The sequence below is a fragment of the Ceratotherium simum genome, chromosome 29, assembly GCF_057802395.1.
Source record: "Ceratotherium simum simum isolate JZ-2026a chromosome 29, ASM5780239v1, whole genome shotgun sequence".
NCBI classification, from domain to species: Eukaryota; Metazoa; Chordata; class Mammalia; order Perissodactyla; family Rhinocerotidae; genus Ceratotherium; species Ceratotherium simum.
Window position 1 is genome coordinate 6671381 of NC_141928.1, and position 12595 is coordinate 6683975.

The 12595-nt window shown below is 61.5% G+C and overlaps 1 protein-coding gene across 2 annotated transcripts in view; it reads right to left on the reverse strand.

Moving 5' to 3' along the window:
- Positions 1–472: 472 nt before the first annotated feature.
- Positions 473–12595, reverse strand: part of HMCN2 (hemicentin 2) — a 148851-nt gene continuing 136728 nt past the window's right edge. Inside the window, exons 87-98 of one of the 2 annotated variants that reach the window (XM_087419568.1) lie at positions 11061–11210; positions 9140–9277; positions 8919–9040; positions 8293–8530; positions 7026–7088; positions 6786–6908; positions 5924–6058; positions 4729–4857; positions 3854–4174; positions 2853–2972; positions 1846–1972; positions 473–818 (exon numbers count right to left, since the gene is read on the reverse strand). In XM_087419568.1, coding sequence (XP_087275694.1) covers positions 473–818; positions 1846–1972; positions 2853–2972; positions 3854–4174; positions 4729–4857; positions 5924–6058; positions 6786–6908; positions 7026–7088; positions 8293–8530; positions 8919–9040; positions 9140–9277; positions 11061–11210 — 2012 coding nt within the window. The remainder of the gene's footprint in view (positions 819–1845; positions 1973–2852; positions 2973–3853; positions 4175–4728; positions 4858–5923; positions 6059–6785; positions 6909–7025; positions 7089–8292; positions 8531–8918; positions 9041–9139; positions 9278–11060; positions 11211–12595) is intronic. The other variant, XM_087419569.1, reaches the window with a different exon arrangement.

Here is a 12595-nt window from a genome sequence, read left to right on the forward strand (position 1 = left end):
CCACACACACACACACCGGGTTCAGGATGACTGTGCCAGGTGTGGGGGGTGTGGCAGCTGCTGCCGTCCCCACAGGGTAGGGTCTGCCCCTCCCCTCGGGCGTCCTGGTGCGCTGTGTCCTGGCCCAGGTCCCCCTGGGGCTTGGGGCAGGCCTGGAGGAACCCGGTCACCCGTTTCGGCTTCACCCCAGCCCTGCCTGCGGGCTCTGCCACCTAAGGGCCGCCTCAGACGGCTGCTGCAGGGCCCACCCTCATGGGGGTAGGAGAAGCACGGGTCCTCAGGTCAAGGCCGCAGGCAGGGTCGTGTTTGCTGAAGGTCTCTCTGACGCACAGGGGCGGGAGAGGATGACGTCGCCTGCCGCAGCAGGTGGTGCGGCCAAGGGCCACCTGGGCGGTGGGGCTGGGCCGGCTCCTCCGCGCCCCCCATCCCCCGAGGTCGCTGGCCCAATAGCTGCTGCCGCTGGCCGCGCCCCTCAGTAGGGGTAGGGGGACACGGCGATGAGCAGGACGAAGACGCTCTGGTGGCGCGGCGCCGCGGCGCGCACGGTGAGCCGGTAGAGGCCGGCGCGGGTGAGCGCGCGGCGGGTGTAGACGGCGCCGAGGCCGGTGCGCAGCGGCCGCAGCGCGAACGGGCTGCGCGGGTCGGGCTCGAGCAGGCTGAGCTCGGTGCGGTTGGCGGGGACGCCCGCCTCGGAGAAGGCGGCGAGGCGGGCCACGTCGTGGTGGGCGCGCACGCCCAGGGGCAGCGGCAGCAGCCTGTACTGCAGCGTGGAGGGGCTGCCCGCGCCGCAGTCCTGCGAGCAGCGCCGGAAGCACGTCCTGCGGGCGGGACACACGGGCCGACCCCCGGTTGCCACCCGAGCGTGCCCGGCCGCATAAACCAGACCGCAGCCCCCACCCCCGCAGTTCTCCCAGGCGCTGCCCGTCCCCCCTCCCCGTGCCCCAAATGCCTTCTCCACCAGCGCCACTGTTCGCCCACTTTAGGGATCAGCAAACTGAGGCCCGAAGAAGCCAGAGACGCTCCCTTTCCCACGGAGCAGGTCCCGCCAGCGGACCTTCCCAGCCCACGCCCCAGGGCAGCCCAGCGGGCACAGGGCGGCCATAAAACTTAAACCCTACAGGTCCGCTGGAGCCCCAGAGCCGAGTCAACCGCTTGCAGCGGGAGAGAGGGGCTCAAGACACGTGCTCAGCCTCGCCCCAGGCACCTGTTCCCCCTACAGCCTAGGCTTCCCGATTTAGGGCCCAGGACAAGTCACTGCCCTAGGATGCTTTCCCTGATGCCTGCAGCTGCCGTTCGCAGCGGCCAAGGTGCCCATGTCTGTGCATCTTTGAGTGTGTGTAGCCACGATGAGTGGTGTGGAGGAAATGTGTTTTGTGTTTGTGTCTGAGTCCTGGGGTTTTCTGTGGGGTTCTGGGTGGCGTTTGTGTATTGGTGTGTGTTCCTTTGTCCAGGGTTTTATGTATGTGTTCATGTGTCCCCATGTGTCCCTGTGTGTCCATCTCCCAGCCCCCCCTCCAATTTTCTGCTGACTCCAGCCTCTGTGGGCCCAGGTGCTCCACGCTCTGGCAGCAGCAACACCATGCGGTAAACGATAGCGTCCAGGTGAGCTTGTACCCTGAGTGGCTGCAGGAAGGTGCTCTTCATGAGGTCACACTGCCCTGTGGGCACAGAGGCCCTGTCCAGAGGCTCTGGCAGTGTGGACCCCATTGGCCCTAGGAGGGCCTCTGCCTGAGACATGGCCTTCCAGGAGGAGGGGGTCTGGACATACAAGAGCCAGAGTGTAAGCTGCTCAGCTCCTGGCAGACAATGCGCCCCAGTTCACCCCCTGGCCAACTCTGCCCTTACCCGGGGCTGGAGCCCTGCCGGTAGTTGGCAGGACATGGCGTGTCCACACACTGGTAGCTGCCACGGGTGTTGAAGCACATCTGGCCAGGCCCACACTCGATGCCATCCTCCTCGCACTCATTGATGTCTGGGCGGGGGAGGTTGGGAAGAGATGGAGGGTGAAGACAGAGCACAGGGGAAGGGCCAAAGGCAGGAACCAGCGAAGGCATGGGGCTGAGGGGGTCGGGTAGCAGTCAAGTGGGAGGGAAATGCCTTCAGAGGACCAGTGAGGGGGGCAGCCCCTCTCCCTTTGTCCCCAGGCAGCAGGCCCCTAGCACCTCCCCGTCTCCCCAGGTGGGCACCCTAGAGCTGGTTGGAGAGCCTGGGAGAGTTGAGAGCTGCCCTCCGACCCAGAGTGCCCTCTGCCGTGAGCCATGTCTGCCCCAGTGGAAGCGCCACCCTTCTCAGAGGACCTCTGCAGACCCCCTGACAGAGAGCCAGGGATGGAAACAGGCAAGGCAGGTGCGATCCCCACTTTACGGGAGGGAGGCAGCATGACTGGCGTCAGCCCTGGAGCACGTCAGGAAAAGTGCTCTCTGACTTGAGAGCTAGAGGACGTTACTACTACTACCAGCAGCAGCTGCCAGCGCTGGCTCTGTGCGCACGCTCCACATGTCTCATCCAGCCATTTAGGGGGGACTGTGGTAGCCCCATTTAGCAGGAAACTGAGGCTCAGAGAGGTGAAGTGAGTTCCCCTGGGACAAAGAGCAGAGCTGCGATCTGTTTTCAGAGATCTGTTTGCAATCTCTTAGCTCCTGCTTGGAGTGTGGTCCTGGCCTGGCTGGGGCGTCTGGGGTGGTCACTTAGCCCTCCTGAGCTCGTCTCCTTGCCCCCCCCCCCCATGTGAGATGGTTGAGAAGAGGCCGGAGAGAGTGGACCGGGTGAGAGACGCCCCTTCCCGTCAAGCCCGGCCCTGACCCCTGGGCGTCTGGGAGGGCGGCCCCGCCCACCCCTGGGCAGCCGCTCACCCTGGCAGTTCTTGCCGCTGGGGAGGAGGCGGTAGCCAGCGGGGCAGAGGCAACGGTAGCTGCCCTCCGTGTTTTGGCAGGCGTGCTGGCACAGGTTTCTCACCCGACACTCGTCCAGGTCTGGCCCAGGCGTGGGAGGCGGGGGGGGGGGAGCAGAGATACACCATGAGTCGCAGACACCCAGGTGGTCACACACCTGCCCACTGGGCTCCGGGCAAGCCAGGGAAGCCCCGGACTTCGGAGGCCAGGCCTTCTCTCCGCTCTGCCCCACCCAACCCTGGATTTGGGGGTTAGGAGAGTCCCTGGGCTGGCGAGATGGGGAACCCTGCCCTGTCCACCTCACGTTCACTGAGGCATGGGGGGAGACACGGCTCCCAGTAGAGACCCCGCCTCCCAGGCGGGAATGCTGAAGCACGTCCCCCCTCGAGGCTACCTCCCCCTGCCTCTCTGCAGCCCGTTGCCAGCCTCGGCAGGGTCCTGGGGCTGTCCTGATTCCCTGCCCCCTTATGCACCAGTCCCTGTTCACATTCTCATGTCAACCTGGAACGTTCTCCTTCACTCCTGAAAACCTCCCTCCCTGACTGCTTCACGTCTGTGCACCAAAGGGGTGTTTCTCAAAGTGGGTCCCTGGGAACACTTGCGCAGGAGACCCTCCCTCTGGGCCAAGTGTCCTGAAGACAAATGGTTTGGAAAAGACTCTAACTCCCTCTTGGAAGCCCCTTGCCCATTAGCACAGCCAGGGCTCCGAGATGCCGCATAGCGAGGAAGCAACCATCTGCCGGCACCACCCACTCTGCTTGCCTGTGAGCCCTGGGTTTCTTTTATTATTATTATTATTATTGTATAAGTTTCAGGTGGACAGCATTATAATCCGACATCTGCATACACTACAAAGTGCTCACCACCAAACCCCAGGTTTCTGAACATGGGTGTGGTGCCCACACGCCCAGCTAGGAGCCCGAGGTGACACAGCGGGTGGGATGATTGGGGCTCGGCCTCACCCGAGCAGACGCCGTTCTGCCGGATGAAGCCAGGCGGGCACCAGGCCCGGCCCACGCTGCTCAGGGCTCTGGGGCCCGGCCGGAGGGAGACCCAGGCGTGGAAGGAGCCACCAGGGATGGGGATGCGGGGCCGCAGCCAGGGCACCAAGGGGCCCCAGTGGCTGATGGTGGTCACGTTTTGTCCACTCCGCTCCAGCGGGGCGCAGGTCTTGCCGTCACGGAGGAGGGCCTGGCCCGGCGGGCACAGACAACGGTAGCCGCCCTGCAGGTTGTGGCACTGGAAGGCGCAGGCCCCGGGCAGCTGCAGGCACTCGTTGATGTCTGGAGAGGAGTGGGGCCAGGCAGGGGCTGAGGGTGGTTCAGGGCTTGCCACAGCCACTCCCCTGGCTCCAGCCGTCTCTCTGGCCTTCCCCAGAATCCAGCTTCCTCACCTGCTGCACGCAGACCTGCCTCCAAGCCTTCTCTCTCCTGGACCAACCCCAGCCTCCTCTCCCACTCCAGCCTCTGCGGCTCAAAGAGGCCCCAACCTCCCCTACTCTGAGCCTCATCCCAGACTCTACTGTCCCCAGTGCCCCTCCCTGCAGCGTCCTGCTGAGGCCCATTGTACCTGCTAAGCCTCTCCGAGACCCACCCACTTCTCTCCACCCCGCTCCTTCTCCTGGGCTCCCAGGGAAGGGGACCTTGCAGGGTAGGGGATGAAGTCTGGTGCCCTATAGCAGGCAGAGCGCGGATCCAGGCACATGGTGGCTGCACAGCTGGTGTTGGCTGCTGTTTTGTTATTCACAGAACTCAACATCACCCTTGTCATAAACTCCCTGCCCGTGAGCCAGGGGATGCTGATCAGGGCCCCAGTGAGGGGGTGGGTGTCCCCATACCTAGGCAGGGCAGGCCGGGGCCCTGGAGCCGGTACCCCCTGGGGCAGCCGCAGCGGTGCCCGCCTGGGGTGTTCTCGCAGATCTGGTTGTAATGACACTCGTCCGCCTGCTCCAGACACTCGTCCACATCTGGGGAGGCAGGGCATGGGCAGGGGCAGGGCTGAGCCCTAAGCCCCTCCCCCAAGGGGCATACCATGCTTCTCCCCATCTGGGCCTCATCCCTGTCCCCTTCTCCGGCTTCAGTGCCACCAGGGTGAATGCCAGCATTTGCAACCATCCCTCCCAATTACACCAGCTTTGGAAGGTAAGAAGGTTCTGGGTCCAAAAGAAAGAAGGGACTTGAAAGGTGGGCTTTGAAAGCAGAGAGTCTGGGTTTGGGCCAGGCTCTGCCATATCTCTTGGTCCTTGAGCAAGTAACTCTCCCTCTCTGAGCCTCAGTTTCCTCGCCTGTAAAGAGGGGTGAGAATGGGGCCTCTTCTTGGGATCGTGGTGAGAAACCTGGGTCATGCATGTGAAGGGCTCAGGAGCCAGGTCCACGGGAAGAGCCACAAAAAATGGTGAGAAAGAAGGAAGGGAGGGCAGAAGGAGGGCGAGGCAGGAGAGGCCTATAAGGAGGGCCCCTGAAGGCCCTGGGCCGCTGAAGCGGGCTGGCCGCCTCTTCTGAGTTCAGGTTCCACCACGCTCTCCCCCTCCACCGATGGCTTCTCCTGTGGGGCCAGGAGGACCCACAATCGTGACACCAGAGATGCTGGGGCAGGGAGGTCCCTAGAGGTCACCCATCCAGGGGTGGCACCTAGGTTTCATCTCAAAGGCCAATTGCAACACAGTGGCTGCTGGAGAAGCTGTGTTGAGAAGGATTCAGAGGTTGTGTCTAGGCGGGGCCATGATCTACGAGGGGGAATAGGAGAGGGGCAGCAGATGTAGCAGGGGGACCTGGTCATCAAAGAGATGAGAAACCTGAGGCCCAGAAAGGAAAAGACACTTGTCCAAGGGTATGCGGGTTGCCAGCAGCCAGGCGGGGCCAGACTCAGACCTCCTGAGCTGACTCAGGCTCTGCCCCTGGCCTCACCACGCGCCTTCCGTCAAGAGAGTTCCAGTTTCCCTGGAGGCCCAGGGTCCCAGGGACACACAGCATCCCCTTGCTGAACCCTGGGCACCGCTGGGTTCCCAAGAGTTTGGACAGCCTCACTGTCACCTTTACAACCGGCTCCATCAGTGGCCACCCGGAAGCCGGGCCCACAGTCGGGGAGGCAGTGGTAGGACCCGAGCAGGTTCACACAGCGCTGTCCCTCTCGGCAAACGTGGGCATCCCCCGCACACTCGTCCACATCTGGGGGCACACAGGGCAGGGGGCTGTGTGAACACAGGTCCCCCAGGCCCTCCCTGCCACCCTGACTCTGGCCCAGCAGCTTTGGTCCCCAGGCCCAGGAGCCCCTGGCGTGAAGGTCCCCACCTTCCTGCTAGCTCTTTCCATCATCTCCCCCCCGCCCCCAGAAACACAGAGCCCACCCCAAGGGGCCCGAGGGCCTTGGCCTGTGGTGTCTGATACGAGGTTGCAGACTGTCCCTTTGGTGCCCGACGGAGACTTGGCAGCGCCAGGCCCCACTGGTGAGAGGGGAGGGGCAGGGACAGAGGGGTCAGCGTCTGGACAGTGCCATAGGCTCAGATTTGTCATCCAGCAGCTTCATTGAGGGGACAAGCAGAGCAGGTGGGCAGATGGGTGTCAGCTCACTCCCAACTCCAGTTGACTGGAAATGACCACCGAGTGTTGGGAAAGCTTCTGAGGTTGTGTCCAGGCTCAGCAGGTGTGAATGCCATGAGCACGTGGTGGCCACATGCCTGCCTTTGGGGATCCCCATCACCCCCCAGGACTTGAGCTCTCCCATCTGCAGGAAGTCCCAGTGGGAACAGGGCATTGGGAGCCCGGGGCTGGCGTCCAGTGCCCTCAGGAACAGGCCATTCCCTGAAGTTTGTGCCCTCTAGCCAGGACCCCGGCACCCCCTGCAGGCACTTGGGCTGGGTCCAAGAAAAGCCCCTCCACCGGGGGGCCCACTCGCCTCTGCAGGTCCTGTCGTCCCCAGCCAGGGCAAAGCCGGCTGGGCAGGAGCAGGAGAAGCGGCCGGGCGCGTTGAGGCAGGAGTGGGAGCAGGGAGCGGGTCCGCCCGAGCACTCGTCCCTGTCTGGGGGAGAGCTGGTGGTCTGCACTCACAGGCTCTGCGGCCCCTTGGCAGGGACAGACCGTCCCTCCCAGGCTGAGAGGCCTCCCTCGTCCACGCCTGGGCGGGGGAAGTGCTCACCCACACAGAACTCTCCCTGGGCGTCCAGCTCAAAGCCCTCCGGGCAGCCGACTTCGTTCTCTTCTGCAAGGCAAAGGGGACAGGCCCTAAGGATGTGAGGGCAGCTGTGCCCAAGGCCGCCCGGGGACAGAGAGCTGCCCTGGCCATAGCCCAGGCTTGTAGCTCCCTCCCACGAGCTTGGTGAGGCAGGGGCTCCCCAGCAGGGTGCTCAGCCCCTGTCCTGAGCAGGCCTGGTGCCCAGTGAGGCAGCGAGCGCGTTCCCAGCCCAGGCCTGTGGGGAGCGTTGGCTGGGGTGATGGCACGAGGGGCGCACGGTGAGCTGGCCACATCACAAGTGAGCAGACACAGGAGAAATCATTAAAGAAAAGCATGCAGCTGCAGGTGCACACGTGCAAAACCGCATTCCTGAGAAGCCAGAGGAGTGGACGCGGCCACCAGCCATGCACGGAGAGCACGCAGCATGGCAAATGACAGCATCTAACGGGGGCAGGGGTGGGGGCAGACTGTGTTCTGGAGATGGAAGGAGACCAGACTGCCTGAGTCATTGTAAGGACAGCCCCCCGATAAGGCAGTCACGGGGGGCCAGGGGAGGGTTTCAGAGAAGCACCTCTACTCCCGACACCCTGCGAGGTGGGCCGTGTCATGCCCATTTTACAGACGGGAACACTGAGGCTCAGAGAGGGCCTGGGGATTGCCCCCAAGGTCCCGCAGCCGGCAAGCGGTGTGGCTGGGTTTGAATCAGGACCTGCCTGACCTCAAGCTATGCTCTTACCACCGTCCCAGGTTCAATGTTAAAACACACTGGGACCTCAAATTACGGTAACGGGTGTATCTTTAGCATCCATCGGTTGAGAATGTATGGCATGTTCATGTGGGTCTCCAGGAGTTCCCACAGTGGCCCCCGGCCCCCTGCGTGGGGCCTCTGATGTAGGCACCCTTGAGAAGAGGGTGGAGTGTGGCTCAAGTCCTGGACATCAGCCTGGGGGTTGGACCTTTATTAGGGGCCCTGGTAAGGCTCCGGAGGGTTTGAACAGGAGTGGCCTGAGGAGCAGTGTCCCTGCTGGGGGTGTGGACGGCTGGACGGGAGCAAGGACAGACTGGAGATGGGCAGACAAGGAGATGAGCCGTCTCAGTCCCGAATCTCTGGTCCACGGTCAGCGGATGCAGGGCTGGGGTGTCATCTCGGCTCTCAGCCAGGTGCAGTCGGGGCCCCTGGCAGATTTTGAGCCGGGGCAGTGGGGGTGGAGACAAAGGATGGGGGCCTCACCAGCCTGCAGGGCGGTGGTGAGCCGGAAGCGCAGGGCCTCGGCCTCGGGGTCGAAGGTGGAGCTGATGGCCGAGGCCTGCAGGTGCTGCACCAGCTGGGGCTGGGGGCCCCGGGCCGCGTCGTACTGGACGCTGTGGTTGCAGCGCAGGAGCGCGGGGAGGCTGTCGTGCAGGAAGCGCTGCGTGGAGCCCACAAAGAGCCGGCCGGGCCCCGTCTGCACGTAGCGCTCCTGGAAGTCCTGGAGGAGGAGGGAAGAACATCTGGGATTTCAACTTCCAAGCGGCCTGGGACCCTCAGCCCCCACGCAAGGGGCTAGGGGTGCTGGGGGAGGAGAGCTGGTGGGCTTCTCAGCTCCTCCTCCAACCGGCTGGGCACCACGGGGCAGGTCACCTCCCCTGGGCGTTCTTGTCTATGGAATGAGGAGAACACCTGTTCCCGAGGGGCAGGGCCTAGAGCATCCGTCCACTGGGCAGCTGGACCTCCCGTAAGTCCAGGCCAGGCCACGCTCCAGCCCCTGCTCGGGTGTCAGGAAGGAAAGTGGGCCCGGCTGCTAGGGGCTGGTTTCAGGCAGAACACCCATTCTCTCTCACGCACCCCATCTGCACATCCTGGGGCTTGCCTCCCACCTGCATTTGAAGATCTGCGTCAGCTAGGCTCTCGGGAACCACGCCACTGACCATCACGTCGAGGAGCAGGAGGCCGTCGGGATCCAGGCCCCGGGCCACCTGGGTCATCGTGAGCAGCTCCCCTACAATCCATGCCCGCCCAGCCTGGAGTCACCACGGGGAGAGGCTCTGGGCTCAGGCCTCAGCCCCACCCGGCCCACCTCGGGGGAGCCCCTGCTCACCTGTGGCAAACTCCACGTGCGACTCCTGCTGGAAGCTGCCCCCGGTCAGGGAGTGGCCGTTCAGGGCGTCTCCACTCTCTCCAGCCAGGGCCCAGTAGATGGGGGCGATGGTGACCACGAGTACCCGCATCAGAGGCCCTGGACGGGTCGGGGCGCAGAGTCCAGGTTAGGGCTTGGTCCTCAGAGCAGCCACTCTCCTGCTCAAGGTCCCTCTATGGCTCTCTATTACCCCCCAGAGAGATTGACCCCTTCCCTCCATGCCCAGGCCTAGCTCTGTGATTACCTGGGTCCGTCATTGGATCAGAACCTGGGAAGTGGCAAAGATAAATATCTACTTCATGGAGTAGTTGCAAAATTAATCAAATAGATTTATACAAAGAAGTGCAGGTAACTTGTTGATATGTGACGCAATTCAACAAATATGGAGGGCTACTGGGCCACCATACAGCCTGGGACTGCACAGACCGCCACCACCTATGTGCTGGACTGAGCTGAAAATCAGCCAAGTCCCCTAGCTCGCAGACACTTCCAGAAGAGTCTGGGAGAGGACGGATTCTTCTAAATCATTGACTTTGAAAGAGAGTCAAAAAACAACCCTGGACGTGGATTCTCAGACCTTCACGTGATGCCCAGGCCTCCTCTCAGGGCAGGCGGAGGCATGGACGGGGGAAGGGGAAACCCCGCTCGCTTGGGTCAGGGATGTTCCAGCTTCTCAGCCCAGCTGCCGGCCCGGAAGAGGGGATGAAGAGCAATGTTCCCGGGAGCCAGCCGGGCCAGGGGCGTGGGAGCAGAACCTTCTCTACCTCTCTGTGCCTCTGTTTCCCCTAAACAGAGCTGACCCACCCAGCTTGGGGCCAGATGCTTCTCCGGGACTCCTGCTCCTGCAGCTGGAAGCAGCAGCCACGTCTGGGCAGCGTCTCGCTTCATCCGCTCTCTGCGGACAGCCAGCCCAGAGTGACCCCTAGCCAAGGTCCCCCGACCCCACATTCACACAGGCCTGCGGTCAAGGGCAGGAGGTGCTTTTAGCAAAGACCCGTCCGCACTGCCCTCTCCCTGCTCTGGACCCTCGTGAGGGGACACAGGGTCCCCTGGAAAGGGCAAGACAGCAGGGTCCATTCCATCTGGTCCGCAGCATCCCTCCAGAACATTCCATTTGCTTAGGACACACTAGTTTATGAATCTGTTTGAAAGTGGACATTTCTTGGTTCTCCACTCTCTAGCTAATTTATCCTCCACATTTCTCCCTTTCTGTGCCCTCCTGCCTGCGTCCCTTAACGTTACTGGTAATCACTTCACTTCTCTATCGGCTCTTGTCTTCACAGTGGAAAAATCCTCACGCTGCCATCGGTGGTTTCAAATCATCATCTGACTCTGCATTCACACGACCTGACCATCTCACACTCTCTCAGTCAGATTTTTTTTTTTTTAAACAATACAGGAAATTGCAATTTTTTTTTGAGGAAGATTGGTCTTGTGCTAACATCTGTTGCCAATCTTCCCCTTTTTCTTTTTTTTTCCCCGCAAAGCCCCAGTATGTAGTTGTGTATCATAGTTGTGGAGTTGTAGCTCTTCCCTGTGGGACACGGCCTCAGCATGGCTGGATGAGCCATGAGTAGGTCCGTGCCCAGGATCCAAACCCGCAAACCCCGGGCTGCCAAAGTGGAACGCGCAAACTTAACCGCTGTGCCACCGGACCGGCCCCTCTTGGTTGGATTTTAAAGGCTGTCATTCTGTTTTGTTGGGGATTGTGGGGTGTGGGGGAAGTGGCCTGCCCCTAAACCCACTTTGGCATGGACTCAGCTCTCAGTGGTGCTTGATTTCCTCTGGGACTCAGGCCTCGGAACACAGGCTTTGCCTCCTCCTGGGTCTGGCACGCGTTGGAGGGTCCCCAGATGCAGGAGACCCTCTGGCCCCCACTTACCCACACTCACGGGGATGTGGCTGATGCTGCTCTGGATAGTGGTGACCCCAGAACGTGCCTCCTGTTGCACGCTGGTGTTGAGGGCAGCCACGCCAAATTCCTGGCCATTGATCACCCCGATCATGCTGCCCCGGCTCCCCCGCGGCTCCCCTGTGAGGAAGGCAGAGAACGACAGTGACACTGTCTGCTCCCGTGCCCTCAGTTTAAGCAGGTACTGTTACCCATTTCACGAAGGGGTAAACTGAAGCTCAGAGAGGTGAAGTAACTTGCCCAAGGGCACACAGCTAATGGGTGACAGACACAACACCCAGGGGGTCCTGGCTCTGAGAGAGGAGGGAGGCTTTTCAGAGGAGCACCGCACTGGGACCGCGCCGGCTTCTAATTCTGGCTCTGCCGTCGCCTTTCCGGAAACCTGGGCAAGTCAGGCCCCCAAGCCACACTTGAGTTGGCTTATCTATAAAATGAGGAGATGGGACCACAGATGCGCCAAAGACCTGTTGGGTTCTAAGACGCCAGGAGCCCAAGATGGCGGGGCCTGGCAGGCTGGAGGAGCCAGGGCTGAGAGGCAGGGCACCAAGCCAGGAACTGAATGCCGCCACCCGAACATCCCCCATTCCATCAGTGGCCCTGGCTCCAGGTGCCCTGCAGCTGGCCTGGCTTCGGTGGGTCGGATTTCTAGCAGCCGCCAGGCAGTCCGCGAGCAGATGCTCTTCAGCGCTAATCAAATGGATGGTGCGGCCACAGGCGGTGCTTCCTCTGGCTAATGGACCAGCTGTCTCATTTGGATTCCAGGGGGCAAGAGACAGAAGCTAGCCTGCCTCTCTGCTCACCAGCTCTCGGGGGAAATTAACAACAAATTGCCTATGATCTGACAAAAAAAACAACATAAAACACTCCGCCGCCAGGACCCTAGATGGGTGAATCAGGGGGCTGGTGAATTTCAGATTCCAGGAAGCAGTGTCATTTCCCGCAGCCCAAAGCCGGGGTTTGATGAGATTTGATGCCCATCTGGGATGTCTCCTGCGTATCTGCAGCTCCCAGGATTATGGGAGGGACAGGAGAAGGCCAGGGACCTACCCCTAGCCTTGCAATAAGGGGATGAGGAAGGAGTCAGGAGCTGCAGGTAAGAAGGCAGCAGTGTGGCCCCAGCAGCTTAGGAAATTGGAGGCCAGGAATGACAAGCCACTGTCACTGCCTTTCTCAGACACGGGCCACGCGGCATCCACATGGCCAGGATGGGCCCCCGGCTGATGGGAAAAGAGGGAGAGAAGACAAGCTCATCGTTAGGACCTCAAAACCTTGGAATACCTTTACCTAGCAATGCCCCTCGAAGGAATTTATCCTATAGAAATGTTCAGGCCAGCACATGAAGATGTGCACTCCAGTGCAGTTTTCGGAGGGGAAACTGGAAAAAACCTGTTGCTTATTTAACAAAACCAACAGCAATTAAGTTTAAAAAACGTTCCTATGGAATGATATGAAACCATTGAGGAAAACGTGGATGAGGCTGATCGTCATGGATGGTGTCCGAGAGA